General features: G+C 45.2%; 1 protein-coding gene across 5 annotated transcripts in view; it reads right to left on the minus strand.

The window, feature by feature from the left end:
- The window catches only part of Epb41l4b (erythrocyte membrane protein band 4.1 like 4B), a 134,488-nt gene that overhangs the window by 44,509 nt on the left and 62,510 nt on the right, over positions 1–27,469 (minus strand). For 4 of the 5 annotated variants that reach the window (XM_046451463.2, XM_046451466.2, XM_046451462.2 and 1 more), the window contains exons 13-15: positions 25,692–25,722; positions 22,390–22,423; positions 17,872–17,936 (exon numbers count right to left, since the gene is read on the minus strand). In XM_046451463.2, the coding sequence (XP_046307419.1) occupies positions 17,872–17,936; positions 22,390–22,423; positions 25,692–25,722 (130 nt within the window). Of the gene's footprint in view, positions 1–13,997; positions 16,168–17,871; positions 17,937–22,389; positions 22,424–25,691; positions 25,723–27,469 lie in introns of those variants that run through there. The other variant, XM_046451465.2, reaches the window with a different exon arrangement.

Raw genomic sequence — 27,469 nt, forward strand, 5'->3', positions numbered from 1 at the left:
AAGTGTTCCAGGTGCTCTGAGAAGTCAATCATATACTTTATAGTCAGCCAAGCCTCTGGGTGACATGGGCTCTGGAGAGCAGCCCTGGGGAATCTAACCCTGAATAAGAAATCCCAGAATTTCAGAAATGGACCCCCTTGGATATCCACCAGTTTGGTGGTTTTAAACTCTGGATGAATGTTAAAATCACTAGTAGGAAAACCCCTATTCACTTACTGGAGGGAATCCAAAATGGTGTAGCCAGTTTGGAAAATAATCTGGCAGTTCCTCAAAGAGATACCAGATGACCCATCAATCCCATTCCTAGATATATGCCCAAGAGAAATATGTCCATGCAAAAACTTGTACATGAGCTGAAACTGGGGCACATGTCTGTAATCCCAGCAACTTGGGAAGCTGAGGCAAGAGGATCACAATTTCAGGCCAGCCTGGGAAACTTAGTGAGACTCTGTGTTAAAATAAAAAATAAGGACTGGGAATGTAGATCAGTGGTAGAGCACCTCTGGCTTCAACTCCCAGTACTAAAGGAAAAAAAAAAAAAGAACAAAACCAAAAACTTGGACCCAAATATTCACGGCATTATTCATAATTGCCCAAAGGGAGAAACAACCCACATACCTATGTGTTCATCGACTGAAGAATGGATAAGCAAAATGTGCCACCTCCATATGATGGAAAATTATCTAGTTGATAAAAAGGCATGAAATAGCCATCCATGCTACACATGAATGAACCTTGAAAACATTAAGCTACGTGAAAGAGGCCCGACACAAAAGGCCACATGATTCCATTTACATGAAACATTTAGAAGAGGCAAGTCTGGGGCGGTAGATAGATGAGTGGTTATGGAGGTCTGGGGAGGGTGGAGGAAATGAGTGAGTCACTGCTAATGGGCCTGAGTTTCTTTTAGAAGTAATGAATATGTTCCAAAATTAGATTTCAGCCGTGGTGGCACAACTTTGTAAAAATATGAAAAACCAGGGAACTGTACAATTTAAATTGGTAAACTGTATGCATGTAATATTATTCCTCAATACAGCGGAATTAGAAAATCACCAGGGAAGATTTTGAAAAGAGGAAAAAAAAAATCAATGCTCAGGCCTTACCCAGACCAATTGCACAGCCACCCATCTGTGAGTCCAACCTGTGGCCAGGGCGGAGAACTGCTGTCCTGTCCACCCTCCTCATTTTGCATATGGGCCCACCATGGGGAGTGAGGTGAGCAGGTCATACAGCGGGTAACTGGCTGAGCCTGGGACACGGTCCAGGACTCCCACCTCTCTGCTCACTGCCCCAAGTGCTGCCCATCTGCTGCACCTTCCCATCTGTCCCAGCTTCTATTTCAGGCAGCAAATGCACTCATCAGGAAAATCCAAGTCCTTCTCAGAACCCACCGGCTGAGACATCCTGGCGCATGCACCTTGTCTTCCCATCCATACAGTGAGCTCTGTAGGAAGAGATACTGTCACATCACATGCTTCTGTGTCCTCCACTAGTAGAAAAATGCAGAGCACATAGCAGGTGCTCAACTAATAGTGGTCAGGCTGCAAACAGAATTAAATCTCAGTGCACTGGATAAACATTGAAGTGCCTGGCGTTGTATCATGAGACTTTGTCTTGGTCCTTAAGGAGCTCACAGCTGCTCTGATAAGAGTAAACAGGAGAGGAGCCAAAGAGGAAGACTTCCAGGGTCGTGATGTGTGAAGCAGATGATGTCCTGAAGGATAAGAGTGGGCTGGTTGTCCCAGGCAGAGATTATCCCAAGTGCTGAAGCTTGGAACTGACTGTGCATTCGTTGGTGAGGGGACTTTCCAGGGTTTAACATGGGCAGAATGAGCTTCCTACTGTTGTCACTTCACTTTTAACACTGGGATTGAGTTCCTTGAGAATTCACGTGTAACTTATGAAGTTCTGACTCTCCTCCTGATATGAAGAACCAATTGTTTCAACATCCCCAAAGGATTAGCTCATCCTTGCCCCATGAACTTGACCTGCCATCTTCACTGTGCTGGTCACTTTTCTAAAGGCTCCTTTCCCTGTTCTCCCCCTGACTTACTCTGCTTCCCAGGACCTGCACTTCCCCGGCTCCCTCCCTCTGGCTTCTGCAGGACTGGCTAAGGGAGCACCGCAGGGTATGGAGTGTGGAAAAGGACCTAAGTCAGGGTCATCCTCTGTGATGTCTGTAGCATCGGCTATAGGTCCTCTAGTGGCTCCAAGCCCACTAGACAGGATTCTTGTGGCTCTGACCTCTGGGTGCCGGAACACTGGCACCTCCCTTTGTCCCTCTAGCCTAGGAAGGATAAGCAAGCTCTGGTTGTTGCTCATTTCTGGGTTGCTTTACTGCCCAATCCAACTTCTTATTTCGTTCAACCCTTATATAACCAATTCCCTGTGTTCAATTCCCTCTGTAAGAAATGCCTAGTATAGTTTCAGTTTCCTGATTGCCCATGACAGATATGCAATATAAATCAGTTTCTATTTCTGGAATTCTTCACTCTCTCAATGATCTATTTATCGGCTGCTAAACCAGTATCAGTTTATCTTAATTACCTTTAATGCACATTTTATATGCAACAGCACAAATCCTTTTTCCTTCTGCTTTTTCTCCTCTTGGTTACCATTATATATTCAGTCCTTCTGATTACTTTAGAATATAATTTACTACCAAAAAAAAATCCTACTGGAGTTCTGACTTGAAGAATGAAATACTATGGATTAATTTGAAAGAACGTGCTTATAAGGAACATGATATTTTTTTCTCCATCTCATATCTTTTTAAAAGTCCTTCAGTTAGCTGGGCTCAGTGGTGCACACCTATAATCCCAGTAGCTTGGGAGGCTGAGGCAGGAGGATGGCCAGTTCAAAGCCAGCCTCAGCAACTTAGTGAGGCCCTGAGCAACTTAGTGTGAGACCCTGTCTCAAAGTAAAAAATAGAAAAGGGCTGGGGATGTGGCTCAGTGGTTAAGCACCCCTGGGTTCAATCCCTGGTTAAAAAAAAAAAAGTCCTTCAGTCAGAATGTTTAACCTTTTCATTAAGGTATGGTACAAATCTAATTAACTTCTTTGCCTGGTGTTTTTCAGTTTTGACAATTGAAAATGAAATGTCATTAACTGATATATTTCCCTTAATTTTGTGATTAGATTTACAAAGCTACTGACTTTAGGATATTAGTGTTTCTGGCTACTTTGTTGGATTCTCTTATTAGAAGGATTTCATTTGGATTTCAGGAAGAGAGTCACACATAAATTTTATTCTTTCTTCCCATTAATTATTCCTTGTTTTCTTAGCTTATTGCATTGGTAAAGCCTCCAGAATAATATGGAATATCACTTGTCCTGTCTTCATTAGGAGTTTGCAGACTCTTTGAAGTGGAATGTGGATCCTGACAAACTCCATTACTCAGGGTAGATGGTCCTTTTCTGCACTATCTTGCTAGGCACTACTTCCTTTTCTAGGTGCTTAAAAAAGACTCTACCTTCCCTCACAATCACCATTAAGCTTACCGGTAAAGTTTTCAGAGTTCATCGCACGGCCTGTCTGCTCTGCTGGCATTTCCCTGGGACAACGTGTCTTTTCAAAGGACACAGAATGCTGACTCAGCAACAAGTGCGCTATTTCTCAGATTTGAGCAGGTACTTTTCTGAGCTTACAGACTTGAACTAACTAAAAAGCAGTAAAATATCTCCTGACTCCCTTATCTGAGACCTCAGTTCCCTTCTTTTCATTCCCTTTGTCTTCTGCAGTTAGTACAGTCCTTGTTGAAAAGAAGAAAAAAAAAAAAACCCAGAAGTTGAGTAATTCTATCCATGTCTTGTTAATTTTCTATGCCATCCTCCAAAAAATGGCTCTGTATTACATTTTCACCTTTTTGCTCCAAAGTGTGCATCTATTCAACTTTAAAGTTTTTTTCCCTTAATTCCTATGCATTCTGCTCCTACCTTTTTGTGGTACTGGGGATTGAACCCAGGGGTGCTCTATCACTGAGCTATACCCCCAGCCCTTTTAATATGTGTGTGTGTTTTTTAATTTTGAGACAGGGTCTTGCTAAATTTCTGAGGCTGGCCTCAAATTTGTGGTCTTCCTACCTCAGCTTCCCCAGTGGCTGGGATGACAGGCATGTGTCACTGTGCCTGGCTTGTGCCCTTGTTTTTTATATGTTCCACCTTCCCACTCTTTCAAATACTGTTTCAAATTGTGGGTTTGTCTAAAAGGCCCTCAAAGCCTTTCTGTTTGAGATCATCGGTGCTCTATTCTCAGCCCATGTGAAAAATCCTACCTTTTTAGGTCTTTTTCTTGACACTTTGAAATCTGGTTTTTCTCAAGGTTAGAAAACAGGCAGGATTAAACCCTGATTTCTACTCATGTCATATGAATGATTCCAAGACATCAGGGTCATCTCCTTCCAGGGATCTTGCCACGCAGGCTTTTCTCACCTCGTCTTCCTTGCTGACCAGAATGAACAGCAATCCCTGCTGTGCTTCTTCCACCTCCCAACAACCAACCTGTCAGCGAAGCAGACCAAGAAACCCGCAGATGCCCTGCCTCTAACAGAACGCTGATGTCCGGTAGCTGAGATGCTGATGTCCGGTAGCTGAGACGTCTCCCACAGGTATTGTGCAGCCTGACGTCTCTCTCAGGTGAGCACCATGAACATCCTCCTTCCAAGGTGCCCCGCCTCAGGTCCTGATGGCCCACTGTGCATGGATCACGTGCTGCCTGTACTCGGAGTTCTTTCTTCCCATTAATTATTCCTTGTATATTCTTTTCTCTGTCACCAAGTCCTTCCTGTGTTTCCACTCCACGGCAGGGTCCTGGAGGTAGAATCAGCATCTATGCACAGTCCACACAGCAGCACCCAGATGGCACACTCCAAGCAGATTCCAAAGAAGCCTGACTGGGACAAACTGGTTCCCTTGTTAGCATGAAGCCAAACGGGGGCCATTTCACATGCTTCATTAGAACTAAAGTATGAGGGAGTGGCTGATAGAGATCTCCACAGAGCTTCCCACAGGACGGGCCCTAGAAGGGCCGTAAGCATGCCAAACCATGCATTCTCCCCATCCTTGGAGTCAGTGGCAAAGATCTGGGGAGCTGGGGCCTCAGTCTTCTTGCCTGCTCCCCCCAAAGTGCTATCCAAATAGATCACCTTCTATTTGTGCCAAGGACCAGAAAAATTTGGGAAGTACCACTGGTCCCTATTCAGCTCCTTCACCTGGACTGTTGCTCTCCAACTGAGCATCTCTTAGCAGAATCTACTGAAGCACCATTATAACAGATGGTGTCAGCCAGAATAATACCTCCTGACCAAACACCAGCACATTAATCATCCTCTTTAAATACTCACAGAGGGAAAAAAACGAAAAGCTAACATTTTCAAGTGCTCAGCACTGTGCCATTAATCTCCAACAACCATCTGAAGAAAGGACAATCATCCTTATTTTATAGATAAGGAAACAGGCACAGAAAGACTAAAAAACTTTCCCAACGTTACAAAGCTAGTAAATGGCAGAGCTGGGATTCGAACCTAGGAAACTGGACCCTAGAGCCCTGAGCTCTCTCAGGTGCCAAGTGATATGGCTTTGCCATGGGGGATGGAAGAAGTCTAATGATGACACAGGACTGATAGCTGGCACTTAGCTTTGGCCTTAGGGCTGTTTGGCTGTGACCTTGGATAACTCACTTCATTTATCTGAGTTCCAGACCCTGCACTTTGGGACATTTATATGCTAGGCAAGACAGCATGAGATAATGAAATCATTTGGTCTCTGCCATGTGTGACTGAAAGAAGACTGATGGTGCATCTATTCATCCAGGTTTCCAAGATACCTGTCACTTACTTCAATTTTAATTTAGTAGAAACTAAACAGACCAACCCATTGTTGTGAGTTCTCACTGAATTCAATGCAAGCCTACTCTTAGGCAGTAAGTACAATGTATATTTGAAAAGCCGTACTTTTTCCATAATGCGTTTGAGAAGAAAATTGAATCAACATTTTAGAAATGTGACATGTTACAAATGTTAGGCCAGTTAATTAGGGAGGATTTCTTACAGTAACTAAGTAGTTTTGTTTTAAAAAAGCCTAGAAGGAAAGATGACTACCTTATTTTATCTTGTCTAAAAAAGGTCAAAATTGCATTACAAAATTATATTCGTACTTAGCATTCATAAGGACCTGGGTTTGATTCTCAGCACTAAGAAAAAAAGAGAATAAATAAATAAATTATATTTTAGACCCCTTTATTCAGACTGCCAGTTGGCAGAAGGAAACTTTCTCAATTTTTTTTTTCTTTTTTTGTACTGAGGATTTAACCTAAGGACACTTTACTACTGAGCCACATCCCCAGGCTTTTGTTTTTGAAACAGGGTCTCACTAAGTTGTTTAGGGCCTTGCTAAGTTGCTGAGGCTGGTCTTAAACTTGTGATCCTCCTGTTTCAGCTTCCCAAGTTGCTGGGGTTACAGGTATGCACCACTTGACCAGCTCCAAATTGTAATTTTTTTCAATAAATTTTCCAAGTGCCCAACTTTCAGAGTTAATGCTATTGTCAGTATAGGTGACATGTGACTCACCCTAGATAGGGAATCATTTTGATTTATTTAATAGTTCCTTGAAACCTGAAGCCAAAAGTGGCATTTTTTTTAACATACCAGTACTTGGCACAGTGTGGAAGCATAGCAAATATCTGTTCAATGAGTTAGTTTTAGTGCATTAAATTTTAATTTTCCTTACATAATTACCAAGTAGCTATTCATAAAAATTTCACTTTGATCATGAATTCCCTAGTTGTTCTTAACTACATTAATTAGTCTCTGCAAACTGTAGAGTACAACGTTCCACATCTTAGGGAAGAGAGCTTTTATGATTCCATGGTACTTGGATCCCTGTCCTGTGTGAGCCAGAGTAGGGCATGTGTCTTCACCTTTGGGTCTGGAATTTTCCTTGGGCATAACTGCTATCAAATGATTCCAGTGAACGGCTACGAGCAGGTCAGCAGGTCTTGAACATTTTCTGCTAGAAATCCATTTTGCTTTGATGTTTTATCCTTGATGAGTTTTACAATGGCTTTCTCATGTCCCTGTCTTCATGAGTATGTGCACACATGTGTGCCCCTGGGTGCCAAGAAGCTAGGAGAGGGCTCTGTAGGATTTCATGGTGAGACCTTAGATGTTAACAATTTCAGCTCAATTGCAGGATCTGAGTCCAGAGAATTCCTATTTCCTAAGTTCATTTTTGCTTTAGGGGCTCATGACTAAGAATTTTATTCAATCTTTTTCTTGCCTTACAAAAGGGAAAAATGGACACAAATAGAGTTGTTTTCCTTTACAGTATTCACTAGTAAGTCTAATGGTGCTAGTCCCTTCTTGGTTTCTCATGGATTTTTTTGGTTTGCTTCTCAATTCTGTGGCTCACTGCCCTGTTCCCCTGCCCCTGCTTTAAATGAAAATTCATTTCTCTTTTCTTTGGGAGGAAAACAACAAGAACAGACTTGCCTTAACTGCTTCTTGGAGTGCATCCCCAAATGGCATTATATGGGAGCCCTCAAGGAATAGTAAGACAAAATACTCACTGTCATGAAAACCACCTGTTTACAGCATAAAGCCACTCTGAGCAGCCATTTCTCACCCCACTGTGCCCTGGGCTATGGGAGACTCAGACATGAGATGGGAGGGGGACTTTCCACTCCCTACACACCACCCAAGTCTCCCAATGAATGAAATTACAACATTATTTATTCTAGAATAAGTGCAGGTTAGATGAATAAAAGGCATAATCTGGTAACGGTAGGTTTTAGACATTCTAATTACACAAGAGACCAGTGGGAGGCGGAGCCGGAGCTAAAAACTGGGTACACACGTTTCTGAGGTGACACAGATGAGGATTAATCTATTTTGGTGTTCATTAGTGCTTAAAAATCTCAGATGATTCTCTCCCTGTTCTTCATTTCTTGTAGGCTTTCCAGAAGCATCTATCATAAACATCCTTAGTTTGCCTCTGAGGCGAGACACTGGGCCCAATTTGAAGGACTTGTTGGCTTAGTGGCCTTTAACATGGGCACAATGTCCATTATTCAGCCAGGGAAGGAGGCTGAGGCTGGGTGGGTGGTTAGCATAGCAACACCTTCTGCTTCTGAGGTCTCAGCTGCAGACAGTGGATGTTTAAACCTCCACCATTCAGCAGGGGATGATTAGGTAGGTTTCTTCGGGTTTCTTATAATATAAGCCTGCGGGGATGTTCCTCTAATTATCTAACCATTTTTCATGGATTGCCTAGATGATAAGAGTCTTGGAATTTAAATTCTATAGGTTTTCTTTCACTAATATCATGGGCAAGTCTTGGGTTGCAGCTGTGGTTTTAGATGGAATATATTAGAAATTTAATTGTAGCTAAAAGTAAACCTGTCCCTTTTTGGTCAAATGTGTGTGTGTGGGGGAAATTCACAATGTCTGAGTGGGTATTTAAGTAGCTCAGGTTGAATGTTCTTAACAAACTCCCAAACAGGAAAGGAAACACAGATATTAGAAATCAATTCCTTTGCCTCTGCTGTTTCTATGTTGCCTGTATCTCTTGTAAGCTCTCCAGGGTGCAACCACACTGATGGTTATCTGAACTTCTGCAGATCTGCTTTTCAAACTGTGTGGTACAGATCAACTCTTCCTGGCCTCCCCTTTCTTTACTATTGTCAGTGCTGAAACAACACAGTTAATTGACTTCAGCCTTCAATGGCCTGATCTCCTCTCCCACATCCTCCTGCCCCCCAACTTCCATACCAGGGAATGAACCCAGGGGCGCTTAACTACTGAGCCACATCCCCAGGATCTCACTAAGTTGCTTAGGGCCTCACTAAGTAGTCCAGGCTGGCCTTGAACTCACGATCTTCCTGCCTCAGCCTCCCAAGTGGCTGGGATTACAGGTGTGAGCCACCTCTGGACAGAAGCCTGATCTTGCAAAAATGGGTTCCAGACAGTTCAACAGAAAACAACAAACAGCATTCACAACGATGAAAAGGTGTGACGTCTTGCTCATTGAGAAATGTAATAAAAATGGAAATTCTGGCTTTTACCCATCAGACTATCAAAAAATTTTAAAGTTAGAAAAGGCTATCAGCTCACCCCCTGTGTGGTCACAGAGGTACTGTCAGGATAGTGGGTGTATATCAGGTATGGACAGGTGGTATCTTTGGGAGGAGATTTCATTAGGCAATGTCCAAATCAGATATGCATATACCTTTTGGCCCAAAGTTTCTATTTCTAGGAAATTCATTCTATAGATTCAAGTGCAAAAACAGAATGCATGAGAAGGGTAGATGACTGTCATTTTGGGGAGCTGACATATAGTACATGTCCATCAATCTCAAATGGTTAAATAAATATATGTGCTTGTTTATTTTCAGGCTAGCATGAGACTGACAAGAAGATATGCTACCAGTGTTTGCCTCTGGGGAGAACTGGGGAACTGAGGAATAAAATGGAAAGGAGCAGTAACTTAAGTATTTTTGCTTGAATTTTTACCACTGTATTACCTATTTTTAAAAAAGCAAAAAAGCACAATGGTTCTCTTTATTGCTTTCTATTCAGTCTCCTAAGAGGTCAAAGTTTCCTCTGCTTTGTCTGAGATGAAATCCTAAATTAGATAAATTGGGAGCCGAGCAGACACTCTATTTCAATTCTCCAAACTTTTGAGTCCCAGTTGTTAAAGCAGAACGGATTCTCAGCAGTCTCACCAATTCCTCACCCTATGTCAGTTCTGCCATTTACAGATAGGAAAGCATTGTCCACATTGTGCCCAGACACTTATTTCCTAGGATTCTCAGACAGAAATATCATTTCTATTTCCCTTTTTATTCCGTCTCAAAAGATCCCCACGGTGTTTCTGCTCTTAGCTTGTCAGTTTCAAAGAGATGTGTCTCTCTGCACTGTGCTAACCATCTTCCACGTGACCTTTCCTTCGGAACCACACACCATCATTGCTAAACTTAGACTACACATCTCCGCCCAGCAGCCCATGAGATAGACCGTTTCTTGAGCTAGACTTTGACTCTCCTTGGCCTGTTTCTGTCCACAGGGGCTGCTCAAGTTTTACATCTCAAAACCCACTAAAAATTGCTACCAGCTAGCATCAAACCCAACATGCCAAGCACCTTACAGACATCACATCATTTAATTATCTCAAGAGCAAGGCATTGTTATGTTCTCTTTGGGGGTGAGAAAAATGAGACAAATAGGAAAAACTGGCCAAAGGTCACATGGATGGTAAGTGGCACAGCTGGGATTCAAACCGTGTGACACTCAAAGTGCCTACATTTTATCTAGGACCATTTTTAGTGGAAACGAAAGACCAAGCAATGAAACAAGTAAGAGGGCTTTGAAGGTCAAGGTAATTATCGTGGCATGCTCTCAAGACTTACTGTGGGGCTCTTGCCCCCAACAAAACCAGAACGCCCCACTGTGGACTCCAGTTCTTCTGTCATCTGGTTTGCAACATCCCACCATCTTGATTCTGCAAATTCCTGTATCCCCACCAGGAGGCCACTCTTGGCACAGATTCTTAGGCAGGCGGGTGGGTATGCTCCATCCTTATCCAGTGGCTGGAATTCACTAGTGTCCTGCCTCTGGAGTGAGATGGACGATGACACAGGTATGGTTTGATGAACTTGGGGGGAAGGTTGATGGTGAACATGAGCGAACTTATGTTGAGAAGATTTAGCTACTTATGAAGTACCCATCCACTTACATTTTAACATTGTGCCTACTAAAAAAGAAAAAAAAATCAAAAATTTGCCTTTAATGGAAATTAGAACTGAACCATTAAACTGAGGACCAACATAACTAGGTAAGAAACTGCATTTTTCCAGAGTAAGATTCTGTCTCTGCCCACCTGGGTTCCCTTGGGGTGACCGTTAGAATGCAGGTTCTCAGATCTTGCCCCCAAACTCTTGGCCCAGCACTGGACATTTTAAATATACTGTCCATGTCATTGTTGGTCTCCCTAGTTTGGGGGAGAAGTGGGCCAATCTGCAGTATTGATTTCTTTAGCAGAGACCCTGCTGCATGTCAACTTCCTGTTTGCCTTTTAGGTACCCCTGGGGCTTCTTAAAATGTGCCATTTTTCCTGCGTGAAGGGACTTCTAACAATAGTTTGCTTTTTCGGTCTCTCTGCCCTCTTCTGCCTTGCCTTCACATTTGCCCGTGGCCTCCTGTTGTGAGATGGTGGAAAGCAAATTATTCTAGGCCAATTTAAGGTATTTACTTGGAACATTTGGAAGACCTGGTCAGTCAGGGAATTGGCTTTGAGCTTAGTTTGAGAAATATTGACCCAAAGGGATCAATATGGCTGCCCAGGGAGTTTTTTGATGAGCTCAGATTTTAAAGGGCTGGTTAAGAGCTGCAAAGTCAAGGGCAACAAAAAGGCTCTGTCATCAGCTGTATTCAGAGCCAGACCCAGAAGGCTGGAGTCACTGCCCTGGAAGGACAGTGCCAGAAAGACAAAAGGAACTGTCCTACTATGCTCCTTCCATCTGCAGTGTTGAGGAGGACCATTTTTAGTGGAAACGAAAGACCAAGCAATGAAACAAGTAAGAGGGCTTTGAAGGTCAAGGTAATTATCGTGGCATGCTCTCAAGACTTCAGACCCTTGTGAATTACACAAATCCAACAGCACTGTCAACCCACTGCCGCATGTTCCAAGGGATCACAGAAATGAGAACGGATGATGGACCAGTTATAAATGCAAATTGCATAAAAGTAAAGTGTTAATTTAATCAGTTGTAGGATACTGAGCTTGATTTCGCTGGCAAGTTAAGGCTCCAGAAGAAATTATTATATCACGGATTCTCAGGAACAAGTGGATCATCTCAAATAAGGAGGGGTTCACCAAGAACAAATAATACCCAATCTCTGCTCCTTTGAAAACAGGACTGTTAGTGAAGGAATGCCTGCACAGATGGTTATCAGACTAGAGGGTGGTGAGGTGGGGAGGGCTGCTAGACCAGTAGGGGGTGTGTGGGGGGGTAGACAGATTAGGCCATCACTGCTGATGGACAAGGTCCCTAGCCACTGGGGCGTGCATGGTGCGGGAAGGTGTGGACAGTTGCTAGACCACTGATGATGGTGATGTGGTGGAAGTGGACAGGGTTACCAGGTTGCTGGTGTAGAGGGGTGGCTCTCTAGTTAGTGACCAGACTTCAGCGTAGTGAACTGCTTGCTATAATCCAGTAAAGTTGCTGAGGTGTCGATCCACAGGGTCACAACCATGGAATGACTGGTGGTGAGGACTTAAAGCTTAGATAAGAACAGGCTTCGGAGTTGGAATTCTGACTCCCCACTTACTGGATCCGTGACATATCATATACATGTTGCTGAGCTAAACCACAGGTCTGAGTTTTCCTACTAGGGACAACAGGACCCACCTCAAAAAGTGGTCAGAAAAATCAAGTGAAGTGATACAGAGTACAAAGCACTGCCTCTGGCTTTAAATGCCGTGTATCACTGTGGATTGGTGTCAACCTGATGGGTTTCCAATGTCAGGTGGCTTGTCTGCCCTCTACCACGCTCAACACTGTACCAAGGCTTTGAATGAGAACACAGTTGACACATTGACTAATATTCAGACGATGAACTGGAATCCAGAAATAACAGGGTGGTCCACGTCCTATTCAACATGTGATGCCCTCAGGATGGATGAGGTTGTTCAGAGAGTTTCCGACTGGCTCAGAGGTGACGTATCACTGCCTGTTATCTGGTTAGACATTTCCTTCAGAATGAATGTACAAGAATCCATTCGCTGAGCAGACATTCATTGAACACCTACTATCTCTCAGGCACTGGGAACAAAAGCAGCTAAGATTCAAAGCTTGTACTTCAGGTGTGGACATGGGTGGCAGATGAACAACAGGCTGCTCTAACACAAAGCTGCGAGTACGAAGTTGCTGTAGCTGGGGGTGGCAGGGGGAGGTGGAGTGGAACATAGAACACAGAAATTAACCTCATTTTCAGAGGTGGGGGCTGTCAAGAGAGTCTCTGGAGTAGATGACACCCGAGCAGAGATTTAAAAGATGAGCAGCAGTTGGGGGAAAAGAGGGAAGTGACAGATCTCTAGGTAGAAGGAACAACATCTGCAAAGGCAAAGATGTAACAGCAGGGGGTGGTGTAAGCCAGGAACCGGAAGCAGCTTGGTATTGTAGGATTTTAAGAAGGATGAGAGGAGGAGGGAGGCCCGCTAGAGCAACAGGACAGACACAGAGAGCGGAGGAACTTAGAGAGCTTTGGTCTTCATCGTATGGATGATGAAGAACTCGGGCAGATGTCCAGCCTCAGAATGGCACAATCAGGTGGTGTTTCAGAAAGATCCCTCTAGAGACTGTTATCAGGAGAATGAGCTCGATAGGAAGATCAGCAACGGCACCTGTCAGCAAGGGGAATGATGCTGCTACAAGATCAGTGCTGGGAAAGAAGAGAGGGGAAGGGCTCAAGCAAAATACTCAGGAGGCACAGCTGAGCAGACCTGTGGGCCTCCTGGACATGGGTGGCAAAAGGGAGAAGAGTTGTAGATGATGTACAGATTCTAACGATGAGAGAACTCAGATAAAAGAAAAGTTGTGAGGTTTGGGAAGATGGTGAAAGATGACATGTTTGATTTTTGACATGTGGAGTTCAAAGTATTCATGGGATTTCCAAGTTGAAATCAGTCTTAGGCACACACAGGCGTCATCTGAGCTAGGATAGTTTCAGAGTCAACAGCACTCTAAATTTAACACAGAACAAGAAGATTCCAGTAGACCACGGTGAGAAAAGCAGTAGGCAGAGGAAAGACCCTGGGAAAATACCAATATTTGATAGGATAACAGAAGGAGAGGCTGCTAAGAAGAACAAAGAGGCCAAATGCAATAGAGAAAGGTCACCTAAGCTATAAAAAGTGTGTACTTCATTGAACAATTAGGAAGTCATAGGTATGCATACTGATTAGACTTCTTGGTTGCAGACAACTGAGTCCATTCAAGTTACTTTAAGCAGAAAGATATTTATTAGAGGGTATTAGACAGCATACACAGTCTCCAGGAGGCAACAGACCCAGGTCTGTATGTCTTCCAGTCAGGAAGAACAAAGTTGCCAAGACAAACCCCCACCCTCACCATAGGATTGTCAGTAGGAAGACCCGACTGCCACCACTTCATTCTGCTCGGCACCAGTGACCAGGTTCTATGACCTTCACCAGAGTTGCCCTGAAATGCCTCGGCCACTGTGTCTGCAAGAAGAGATGAGCCACTCTTGCCAAGAGCAGTCTTGTCCTAGGATGATCTTGCTCCGTGCCACCTAACTGAATGCTCACCTTCAGAATGCCAAAAGCCAACTGTCCCATCACTGAGATCATCCACCATTGAGAATTTGGGGCAGAAGCAAGAATCGATAAAATGAAGATGGACTCAAAAAAAGGAAAAAAAAAAAGAAAAAGGAAGAAAAATCTTTATTCTTTGGAAACACATTTGTAAAAATGTTATCAGTAAGATGAAAAGATTCAGAACACATTTATTTGGGTGCAGCACATACACTGAGGATCAAAACACCTGCTAAAATGGAATACACCTGTAAACAAATACCCCAGGGACAGGTTATAGGTGATCCACCCACTGGGCATGGTGTGCAGCCGAGACCCTCCTGAATTGACTGTGGTCACCAAAAGAGATCAGATGGTAGCATTAAAATCTCTCAAAGGATGTCAATATATGTTGAGGGGCTTAAAAATGGGAGCCAAATTACAACTGCATATTTAAAAGTGGCATAATAATCACCTGATTACACTAATGAAAAAATATCTCAGGCCTATCTATTAAAACATGCTTGACTCATGAATTGAAATGGGGAAAATAAATATTTTGGTTCAAGTGTCACCCTAAAAGACAACACATGGTTTTCTGGCTGGGGATATAGCTCAGTTGGTAGAGTGCTTGCCTTGCATGCACAAGGCCCTGGGTTCAATCCCCAGCACCACAAAAAAAAAAAAAAAAAAAAAAAAAAAAAAAAAGAAAAAAATGGTTTTCTGGTTGGTTCTACAGAAAGACTGGGGCCAGGCCTGCCTTCCCTGTGCTACAAAATGCTTTGGCACAACCTCTGTAAAATCTCCCATGTTTTCATGGGAGCCTCAGGTGCGTCTCAATCCGCAGGTTCCATTTCAAAGGAGTGAAGTCTAGAGTAAAACCCAACCCCCGAATCCTGACAGTGTGTATTCACAACGATGTCTTCTGAAGATCATGCAAGAGAGCAGCACCGATGATTAAGACATTAAAAATTATTTTACACTTGAGCAGCAAATGCTATCAAAATGGATGCTATGCCATTTGTGATTAGTGCTAAGGCTGAAATTCAAAGTGGCTGAACTGCTTTAAGATCTGAAATTCAAAAAGTCTCCCTGTGTTTACAGAACATCTATTAAGTTATATACTTTGTTGCATTTCTGAGGCAACAGAAGCAGGTCCTTTAGTTTGAAGGTATGTCCTCAACCTCCAAGAAATTATATTTTCATAAATCAAAGAATTTGAGAGTCAGAAAAGATCTTGGAGCTCACCTAGTCCAACTCATTTTTAGATGGGGGAATGGGGCCAAACAAGGGGAACCAGCTCAGACAAGGTCACTCAGTGGTGCAGGCTGGACGCTAGCAGTCTCTGTTCCCACCCCAGTGTAGGCTGAGCTATGTTCCCCCTCTTTTTTGATTTAATTGGTCCCATTAATTAAATAACAAAGAATATCAGGTAAGCAGTGAGAGGGTAAACGTAGACTTTAGCTCCGATTTTAAAATCAGAATATAAAAATGATTGCTGAGCCTTCAGCTCCCTTCATTTTGTCGAGAACGCCGTCAACAGTAAATCACGGCCAGCTATCGTGGCTCTCTTCAAATATTTACACAGACACTGAAAACGGCTCTCAGAACCGTTCCACAGAGACACTTGTAGGAACACATGCACGTAACACCAAGACCCTTCTCATGGGATGCAGTGACGGCACGGTGGGGCCTGGAGTGAGACGCTTCAGTCTCAGAGAGCAGTCATGAGTTTGTCCCGACACATCACACTGTGCGTCCCTCCTACGTTCCTCGGGTTCTGGGCGTGGACAGAATGGCTGTCCTCTCCGCTGGCCGGTGCTTTCCAGAGCCACCTGTCATCCTGAAAGGGTGGCCTGTTTTGTTTGCAGAGTGAACGGTTAGTGGGAGAATGGGAGAGAATTCAGAGACGAGAGTGAGACAACACAGGTACAAAGGAAACGGCCAGGGGACCAGCGGACGTGATGGCGGGCACACGGAAATGAATGGACTGGCTACTCAGTAATTTAGAAACTCCAGATGCGGATCATCTATCAACTTCCAAGTTAAGAGTTCTGTTTATGGCCCAGTCACCTCTTCTCAAAGGGTGTCACAGGGTCAGGTCAGTCTGGGAAGCCAGGTGAAGTGGGAAGGTTCCTTTACCACAAGGAAGGCTTCTATCATGCTAATGTGCAGGGTGATCTGTGATCACCCACGGTGGCATTTGCCAAAAGTGCTGGACTAAAAAACTCTCTTTTCATGGGAAGGCTGATAATACACAAAATGCTGGAACCATCCCAGAGATTCCCATGCAGGAGGTCTGGGGAGGGGCTGAGAGCAGGCATTCCCAACAGGCCCCCAGGGGATGCTAAGGCTGACCTTCAGGAGGGCCACCTGCTAGGGACTCTGTTGAATCCCTTGTAAATAGTGGAACTAAGGAAACTACTACAATAAAACAGACAATACTACGTATAAAGTTCATAAAAGCAGTATTAATAAAATAACTTTTTTAAAAAAATCAATCTTCTGTTTCTTCTGTCTGGAAAATAAACTACCATTGAAATACAGAAAGAGTAAGAATGATCACTTCACTAATCTAACTTGCTACAAAAGCTATATGAATATCAATCAAGGTGATTATAATTTTAAAAAATTGCACTGTTGTCATTACAAGATCCACTGAAGACTTTTATTTGCCTTGGTCTAAGCAAATTGATTTCCACCACTTGATTTTTCTCAAGGAGCAAGGCTTACAACTCTATTTAAGCAAACTCAATTCACAAACTTTGTTCCTGAATGGGCTTGACAAATAAACACTAATTAAGACTGATCTAAAATGCAAATCTTAGAGGCATATCTATTTTCACAAAACTGGCCTTGAAAAACACTCTGGGGCCTAACTATAAACACAGTAGAGCAGTGCCAATTCTTCAGGGGGAGGCCCAGGCAGGGCCCAGGCGGGTAGGGCAGGGGTCAGTAAGTAACAGCCATCAGGTCAAATCCCACTGTTTCTGCAAACAAGTTTTACTGGGGACACAGCCATGTCCTCTTACTTATGTTTTGTCTATGGCTGTTTTCAGGTAACAATGTCAGAGTTGAGTCAATGGGAGTGACAATGACCACAGTCAAAAATATTGACTATGCTTTACAGAAACTGTTTACTGACCCTTGGGTTTGGTGGGGTGGGGGTGGGGGGAATCCACTGCCAGAAAAGCAAACCCTGTCCCCATCCAATTAAAAAAAAAAACCCACAATGACAATCCCCACGTTTTAATCACATTATAAGTAAACAAATTGTTAGAACAGGAAAATGTTACTTAGAAAATCTAAGTAACATCTTGATATAAAATCAAATCCAAAATATCTGAGGTTAGAGTGTTTAAAAAAAAAATTCCCTTTTATTTCACAAAAACTTGTGGCTGGCTTCTACTGCTTTGCAAATGATTCATCCCTGCCTTGGCAATGTAACCCTCGGGAACCGCTTCTGCGGCAGACTTCCAATTCATAACTAAGTAGAGTGGGAGCTTTTCAAGAGAAAGGAGAACTTTCCAAAGCGCAGCTCAGGGAGTGTCAACACTTACCTGACATTTGGAGAGTGAGGGTGCCACCGGGGCTGGCTGGGGTGGACGTTCGGATGGTACTGAGGCTAGAAACAAAATACCACACTTGATTACCCACTGGCCTTTGGATTTCAATGGTCTCCATTCACTTTCTTTTTCATGGCAACCAGCTCAGGGGCGGAGGGGGCTGTGACAGAAAGACTGTAACTGAACCCTGGCGGAGCGGTGGACCTCTCCCAGGGTGATGGGGTTTCTCCCACTGTCAAAGGCTGGGACTGGAAGCCTGAGCCTGGTTCTCAAAGCGCCATCTACAGAGGTGGACTCCTGGGAAGTGCTGGGATGCCACTCCAGAAGCACAGTACCTCTGCTTGGAGGGGGTGGTCCTCTGGTACCCAGGACGGGCACTATTCCTCCCTGCCAAGGGGACCCGATAACAGAAAGAAGGTGAGAGCAGGAGTCAATTTCCCTCTTCAGAGAAAGTTTTTGTTGCTGCTGCAAATGATGATGATGATGTGTGTGACGGTGACATCTGCACACACTCAAGGGCTGGACAGGGATGCGAAGTGAGACAGCAGAGCTGTGGGTGAATTTCTTTCTTCCTGGTATAAATGCTAAAAATAATTTTCTAAAATGTACTCTAAAACAAACAAAAAATCCACAGTACTTATTATCTTGATAAAACTGGACGAAGGTAGACAGGGAGGGAGGCTGGGCGAGATGGCTAAAGGGAAAGGAGGAGGGTGGGAAGTCATCCATTGCAAGAGGAAGAAAACAGACCCAAAACAGTGATCAGGGCGAACCCAGACGGGCCTGGCTGGGTTGCAGGCAGCCTATCCACATCTGGCCTGTAGAGGGCAGCAGTCCTAGACACAGCCTGACACCCGGGGTTTCTCAAGGCTAAACTTGCTATGGGGCAAATTAAGCCCTCCTGACATTAAAGTCACTACAATCTTGGCACCATTAATCTTTTAATTATTTCTTCCCTTCCTCTTCCTTCTCCTGCTGCTTCGGTTAATAGGCAGCAGGCTGCTCTGTTACAGAAAATTCTCAGCAATTCCGTTCATCCAATTTTCATGGACCTGAGATGCCCTCCCAGCCTATTCTGTATTCCAGTAGCCTTTCTTTCTGCCTTCAAACATGCCTGTCAGCAAGCTGAGTCTGCAGCCCCCAAAGGACAAGCTGCAGGGGAAAAGAATCTGGAGAAAATAGCTCAGCAGCAGAGTTGGAGAGATGACCAGGGCTCTAGGATCTCCCTGCTGCCATCTCTTCATGTCTCTTCCTTTTAGGAGATTCAGACACCCATAGGGTTTGGATGATTTGCCCAAAGCCAAACTGTTCTAGGTGCTGTGGTCTCAGCCATGCCCCAAATGAGGTTCCACACCCTGGATCTTCAACAAAAAAGAACAACTAACCCACAATTGGATCCCCTACTCTCTTCTCTTCCTTCAAACACACCAAATCAGATTCATCAGAAAGAGGTGGGAACCTGATCCACAGACCTGGAAAAAGGAGATTCCAGAACCTTCCTCAGTCTCCTCTGGTAATCTGTTTTATGTTAAGCCAGATGGTCCTCTCAACTGAGAAAGTCATGTCCCCCTGGGGACAACGGAAATGCATGGATGTGTTTCTGCTTGTCATGACGACACAGGAAGAGGCAGCTAAACATCCTGCAACTTCAGGGACAGTCCCAAACAAGGAAGAGCCGTCCCTCCTCAAATGCCAATAGTGTCCTCCCGGAGAACACAGCCATCCCTCCTTTGCAGTTGGCTGACCTTGCTGTACTGGGAATCAGATAAATGCTGTCACGCCATCCTCCAGAGAACTCCGTGCAGCATTCTGAGGCCACCAAGCCAGTCCTCCTCAGGATGTTCTCTTCCCGGGCAATTTACTCCCAAACCTTGATAGAGCAACACGGGCCCTCTAAGTCTGGCACGGGACCAGTGGTTGCCAATGATGTGGAGAGAACAATGTCTAGATAAGTTTCTGCAGATCTGATGCCAACCCAAAACTTCCTGGATGTTACTCCAAGCAGAGAAGGCACAGGGAGGACCCACGCCCGCAGGGGAGTGCCAAGCTGGGCTGCTTTACTTTGTTAATTTTTATTCTTTTCCTCTCCTTCAAACACTGATCACCATCGGTAACCTCTCCCTGCCCCTACAACAGTTGCTCACACCTGACAATCCCACAAGAAAAACAGCCTGAGAATGAGACTCAAGAATCCCAGGAAGGCAGGGAGAGAAGGAAACCAGAATATTTCTACTACCAAGCCCCATTTCCATGTTGCTCCCTGAAACTCAGAAGTCACGTCCAGGTTCTGCACACTGGGAATGTGGTGTCGAGGATGCAAGTCAATCACCAAGTTCTTGGGAGACATAACTTGGAAACCTAGTGAAGATGATGTCCATTGAGGTCTCACCCTCACGTAAGGGACTGTTCTCTATGGTAATGAAGGACCCGGAAAAGGGATGATGAGTATAAGACTCCAACATGAAATTGTTTGTAGAACAGTAGCATCACTTGTGCTATTGACAACCAGACTAAGATTAGGGAACAGCAACCCGGGAGGACAGTGTCCCTGGGGACACTCACACCCACCAGGAGTGAGAGACTTGACCTTCTGTGGTTTGATGTGGTTTTCCCCCAGGGGTTCATGTACTGTCCTGGTCCTTGGTGTGTTGCTGTATGAGGCCGTGGGGGCATTTAAGAGGTGGAGCTTAGTGGGGGGTGATCAGGTGCAGGGGTCGAGGGGAGGGCATGCTGTCCTTGAAGGAGATTAGGGTAAATATCCTGGGATCCTGGTTAGTTTCCACTGAGAGTAAGTTGCTATAAAAAAAAAAAAAAGCAAGCGCCACCCGCCTTGCGCCTTGCCTGGCTCCCTGTCTCCAGGATGATCTCTTCTACCACACACACTCTTGCCATTGTGGTGCCACCTGCCCTAAGGTCCTCACTGGAACCCAGGAGAAGCCAGTGCCATGCTCTTGAACCTCAAGAACTATGAGCTAAATGTACTTTTTTTTTTTATTTATGAAGTACTCAGCATCAGGTATTTTGTTAGAGCAACAGAAAAAAAAAAATGACTAAAATAAGGCCTCCAACTAAAAGTCACCAGAGAGGGATGCTGCTTTTGAGCAGAAACTAATGAGCACCTGAGAAGCAAGGTACATACCACATCGTCCACCCAGGGTCCCCTGCCTGGATGCTCATTAGAACCTCCTCAGGAACTCTGAAACTCTACCCCTAGAGTTTATGCTCAATCTTTCCGGGGTGAGGCCCGAGCACTGGTTATTTTTTAAACGCTGGCCAGATTGCTTTAATGTGCAGGAGAATGAGAATTGCTAGAGCTGGTGGCTTCCAGCTGAGGAGATCAGGAAGAAGGGGCTCCTGAGCTGCTCTTCAAAACATATGTTTAGTGAATAGGTAGGAGGTAAAGGATTCTAAGCAGACGAGAATGGGCAGAGGAAGAGTGGAAAGGAATTGGGGGTGACAGTTACGCAACTCCCTGTGAGCAGAACTTTTGGGGTACGATGAGAAGGGGTGAGAAATAAAATGCAGAGAAGTCAGAATCAGGTCACAGAAGGCTACAAATGGCCAGAGAGGGCTTAGGAGGAGGCTGCGCTGTGGACCACATCTTTCAGGCTACCAAGGCTTTCCTGGCGTAGGTGGACAGGCAGGCGGGCAGGCAGCATGGGCCCTGGCTGGCTGTCCTGCAGAAGAGCAGAACATCAACTGTGGAAACACACCTGTGCTCCTGTGGGTGAGAGACCAGCACCGTGCTTTACAAAGCAGGTTCTAGAAACCACTGCTCCACAGATGTTAATGGGTTTACCATTAAAAAAAAAAAAAGTCAGTGGAGGCTAGTTTTTTTTTTTTTTTTAATGGTGGGGGGACCAATTCACAGATGATTTGGTGAAATACTGAGTTATAAAAAAATATAAGGGGCTGGGGTCGTGGCTTAGCAGTAGAATGCTCGCCTAGCACGTGCGGGGCACTGGGTTTGATCCTCAGCACCACATAAAAATAAATAAATAAAATAAAGGTACTGGGTCCAACTACAACTTTTAAAAGATCTTAAAAATAAAATAAAATGTGCCTTTCTTGTAGGATTTTTCATATTTTTACATCCCAATGGGCACTTAAGATCCCAGAAGGCAAATGAAGGAAGCAACATTTACCAAACATTTGACCAAAGCATCCTCTTCTGGAGGAACGTCTCAAGGGACTCGTGTTCCCCAGGCCTAGGACATGCTTCAACAAAAGGCTGTCTTATTTGAATGTCACTACGAGGTTGCATTTGACCACCCAGAAACTTAAGCACATGTCCCTGAGGCTTGCCAGCTGCCAAGGTTAAGAAAAACAGGCAGTTCAGATGGCCAGGAGGAAGCGGGGCCAGGAAAGAAGGTTTATCTTACTGTTTTCTCAAAAAAAAAAAAAAAAAAAAGGCAGAAAAAAAACTTAACATTATTTCTTCAAAATCTAATGATATACATAATGATGATAATTATAGCAAATTTAGAAAGATCTTTAAAAGTAGGATCTCACCTGGTAATTATGGACTTCAGGATTTGTTTTAGAGCTAAAAAGAAAAAGAAACATTGTAACTTTACAGGTTGTAAAGTGGCATTACTAGGGACCTATTTAATCATAAGCCCCTCCTATGTACTCCCTGCTCTGTTAGGAATGTTCACACACTATTTCTTCTTGGTTATTGGATGCTTAAATGAACATATAATCAGGCAAACCACAGACAGCAACCTTTATCCATCACTTTAGGTAACATTCCAAAATTACCTAAGTATTACAGACTGGTAATATTCAAAACGCAGCTGTGATAGCGCATTTTGGTAGCAGAAAGGAGGTCCTTTCAGTTTTGCAAACCAAGTAACTTCAGTTCCCCCTGCAGGCTGCCCTGACCGTCTTGGGTGGTCCCAGGAAGTTACAGTGATGTACAGAGCTGCTTCCCCCTGGAGGCACAGTGGCCAGCCACTTCTGGACATCTACCACCACTGGTAGATGGCATTCTGGTGGCAGCCACATGTGGGTCCCTTGCTCTTAGCTAAGCTGCTGCTGATCTGGGCACCACTGTGGAATGCTCATTCCATACAGGCGCTTCTGGGAACTTTGCATCTGTTATTATTTAACCCACCCAGTAGGGCTGTGAGGCCAACTATGTTTCCTTCCACCTCATTTCACAGATAAAGGAACAGTTGCCTAACAGAGAATTAGGAAACCTGCTCAGGGTCACCTGGCTAGTCAGCGGCAGAACCAGGGCTGGACTGAACATCTGCTCAATCCCAGAGTCTGTCTTCTCTCCACTAAACCAAGCTGGCTCTCAGAGGCCGAAGGAAAAATTTAGAGCTCATGCATCTTATTTTGATGTCATTTTGAATAGAATTACCCTGAGAGCCTCCCCCTAAACACACACACACACACGTATGTGCACACATGCACACAGAAAAGGTTGGTGTCAAATGCAATGTATTTAAAAATGCAAGCTCATAGTCTGCCAGAAACGCAGAAACACGGCACAATCCTTGGATAATCACTGTTGCTAGGGCGGTGTGCTTGAAATCAAGTTTATTGCTTCTCCAACAATGACAGGGAAGGTGTCCTGGCTATGAGTCTTGCCTGGGGTCTAACTGGCTCTGTGTTCCAGTTTTCAGAGAGGACTAGTACACTGAGCTGGGCTCTGGGCCAGATCGCTGCGGGCTGGGCTTCATCAGGCAGGTTAAGTGGTCTGCGAGGGGCTATTCTTCTGGTAGCACCTCTGCAGCCCAGAACATAATTTCATACGTAGCTCCCATAGCAATCCCACTCACCCCGGGATCTCACAGGCTGCGAAGAGCAATTGAACAGCTGTGAACAGCGGTTATTAGCTCATTTGTTCCTAAAGGGTATATTTACTGTTTTTTTTTTTCTTGGAGGTTTTTTTTTTTTTTGGTAGTTTGTTTTCATTCCCAATATATAATCTCCACTAGACGCTAAGAGGAAAATGTCATTTTATTAGGGAAATACAAACAAACAATCACCTCCTAAGAGAGCCAAGGAAAGAACGGCTGCAACTCACAGGCCCTGAGAATCAAGAGTGAGACACCAGACTGGCTAAGAAGGGTGCAAGTGTTTTCCAGCTTACTTCCTGCCAGAACGACCGTAGGCACAGGCACACCTGCAGACCCTCGCTAACCCGTGCAAGATGCTCCCTCTACCACAGGGAGCCAGGGGCAATGCAGAGGGGTTCAATAGGACCCTCGAGCCCTTCATTAGATACTGAGAACAAAATCCAGAGGCAAGAGGCTGCATGCGTGAGCCCCGGCAGAACGCACTGCAAGCATGGCTTGGAGCAGAGCACAGCTCCCAGCTGTGTGATCCGAGGGGTTGGTTCTGTCCTCCAAAACCCAGGGATCCTTGATGGTGCCTTGAAGCTACGTAACGGGAGGAGGCAGATGAGCAGCAGGGCCTGCCCCGTTTCTCCCACTCAGCTTGCTCTAGAGCAGCTGTTTTTGTCTGTTCTGTTCACTGGGCTTCTACATTGGGTTTTTTTCTGGAGTGTGTATGAGGGTGGGGTCCAGAGTCTAAAAGAGTTGGGAAAATGCTGATCTAGCCCAACCTCCTCGATTGCAAATGAGAAAAAGGAGGACTAGAAAGGGGACACCAAGGTCCCAGAGCATGAAGTGTGCTGGGAGAGAGGGCTCCTGAGACCTTGGCAGGGCTCTGGCCACTAACCAGGGCAGCAGCAACCTGCCCCATCACACGCCACATCTGCTCACTGTCCTAGCTGAGAGTTCACTGCAAGTCAAGCCAGGGCCATCTCAAAGGCCGCTCTCCCCAGCAGCCTTGAGACCCGCGGCTGGCAGGCTAACTAAAACGGGCTACCCACCTGTGGCTGGAGCCAGAGCAAGAGTTCAGCAACCTGAAACTGTGGTTCTCTCCCCATGACACCTGTCCCACCAGCAAATCCAAACTCACACAGGAAATAAAGTTGTTTCATAGGAGGAGAAAGACATATGTGCCCGGTAGGTCAGTAGCTCTCACCTGAACTGCACACTTAGACTCACCTGGGGAGCACTGAAAAACAGGTAGGTTACCTGGCCCAGGGCCTGGCCCAGCCAAGGGTGCCCTTCCAAGCTCACCAGATAATTCCAATACACAGAAAGATCCGAAACACCTGTGTGGGGAAGGGGCTTCAAGCTGGCTGAATTCAGCCTATATGCTGAATCTGGAGCAGTGCTTGTGAATAACGTTTTATTAGAATGCAGCCATGTCTGGTCACATGGTCATAGCTGCCCCCATGCAGAGCCAGATGGTTGTAACGAGACAGCACACAGTTGGCAGAGTAGAAACCACTTTCTATCTGCCCTTTACAGAAAGTTGTGCTGGAAATTTTCAGTCTTATGCTAATTTTTTTTTTCCCTGCAGGAATGGCACTGAATGGGTTAATGTCTCCTACCACGTATGACTCTCACACCTGCAGGTCACTGAGCAGACCCGACACCTGCTTGGGAGCACGGCCTTCCCTTCCCCATCACTGGCTGCCACACCACAGCACAGTGTGCCCCACACATGCCTGTCCCCTTTTTTGTCCACTGTTATAAAAAAACAAAGCACAACGCCTCTCAAACCGAGCACCTGTGTTTTCCAGAAAAACAAACTGTCTTGGAACATTCCAACATGTACTTATTGAAAACCAGGAGAATGGGACAGCCAGGCAGCAGAACAAGGAAAAAAAAAAATATTAACAGGTGACTCACTGTGATTTAATTGTTGTTTTAAGGGGAAAGTCAGTATCGCAAATAAACACAATACACAGGGAGCAGAGCTGTGCTCGAGGTGGGGAGCTCACTTACCAGAGCTGAGCAGCGATCACCGGGTTGCTTGCTGGAAAGGAAAAACTAAGTTATGACATCTTAGAGAGCTTTACAATTTCACCAGGCACAGACAGGCACTGCCCGGAAGACAGACTTCTCTAGTCACAGGCCGGTCCCCAGCCCAGTCCAAGTCACAGGCACTGTGGCTATTTCTCCTTCCCAGAGAGTTTGAGCCACCCCTCTCTTCAATGCACTCTGCCCCTTCCTTCCATGCCTGCAGCAGCCCTTCCCTGAGCAGGTTCCCAGGGCTGGGCAAGCTGCATTGTGGACACCAAACAGCCCAGGAGGCTCATGGTTTTGAGACAGAGACAAGAAGCACAGAGAAGTAAAATCAGCACAAGGAGATAAAGGAGGAAATTCCAGAGGTATCAGCACTTGAGGAAACCAGGGCAGACTTTTCTGACTGGGGTGGGGTCAGAGTCCACATGATATGGACACAGGGCCTGAGTTGGAGCTTATTCATCTACACTCTATTTTTTCTTCCAATTTTGCTTTAAGAAGGATGCGGCTCTGGCTAGGGGGAAAAAAAAGTCTGTAAAATAAAGGGGGAGAAAAAGAGCTGGAGACCAGGAAGGAGCGTGGGAGGTGATCACAGGACCAGGATTCTGGAAGAGCTCCAGGCCATCTGGTGGGGTCAAGATAGCCACACCAGGGCTCAAGGCTTGTTCCTTTTGTGCACACACAAAGGGACAGGGACCTCACTACTGTCTCAAATAAATAATTTTTATCTTTGGAAAATTCTGCTGCTTTTGACAACTGTGACCCAATGAATCAAACATGCAGACATGATCCTGCTTGTGCAGGTAGCAGCAGCCCTTGGAGCTGCGAATTCTCCCTCCCTACCTCAGACACTCCGCAGTTGCTACAATCACTGTGTTAACTCATAACCCTTCTCTGGACATGCTCCCATCCTCTGGCCTTTCTAGAAAGCGATGCCATGTTCTCTGGGTGGTGGGCATTTTTGTTCCACTAAAACAGCTGAGAATGACTGAGAGTTTGTGGCTGCCATGATTACTGTGATGTTGGTTCATACAGGAAGGCGATGGAAGGAAGGTGGAGTAATGAAAGTTAAAGATTCCAGAAGGGGCAAGTAGAGAAGCTGGGTTCCCTGGAGGCCCACTAAGTCCTGAGCTGTGGAAGAGAAACTCACAGAATGGCCACAACGAGTAAAGGGTAGAGAGAAGGGGTGGGGCTGAGAGTGCCGAGGCCCTGCTGCTTTAAAAGAGCCACCGCTGAGCACTAACTTGGGTGTCCCCGATGGAGGAGCAATCAGTGGGGAGGAAGGAGCTATTAGATAGGCGGTGAAGCCTGGCTCAAACAGAATAAGCTGGCTTGCTCGTTCATTGACTGAGCACCTCCTGGTTCTTGGCCTCATGCAGGTGTGAGCCACAGCAGTAAGGGACAGACAAGGTTCAGGTGGGGGGGGGTCTAGGGAGGGGAAGGGGCAGCATCCCAGGACCTGGCTACATTCAAGAATAGGGTGGGCCTTGACTGACTGTAGGCACCTGAGCCAAGTCTCTCCAAGTTCTGCATCTACTCCATGCAGTTAAATTTTGGTTAATAAGAACCTGGTATCCCCACCAGACATGACAAGATGGTGGCGAGAAGGGACACAGCACCTTCTATAAACAAGACAGGTGACCTGTCATACTGCTGAGGTCCCAGGTCTAAAAGAAGCAGAGAGGCACACAAAAAGAATGATGGACTTGGGGGAGAGCAAGTGGGCATGTGCAAGGGGGTGGCTAAAGACTGTAGGA

This window comes from Marmota monax, unplaced genomic scaffold (genome assembly GCF_021218885.2).
Source record: "Marmota monax isolate L192 unplaced genomic scaffold, Marmota_monax_Labrador192_F-V1.1 WCK01_AAM20220418_F8-fsc00020, whole genome shotgun sequence".
In the NCBI taxonomy this organism is placed as follows: domain Eukaryota; kingdom Metazoa; phylum Chordata; class Mammalia; order Rodentia; family Sciuridae; genus Marmota; species Marmota monax.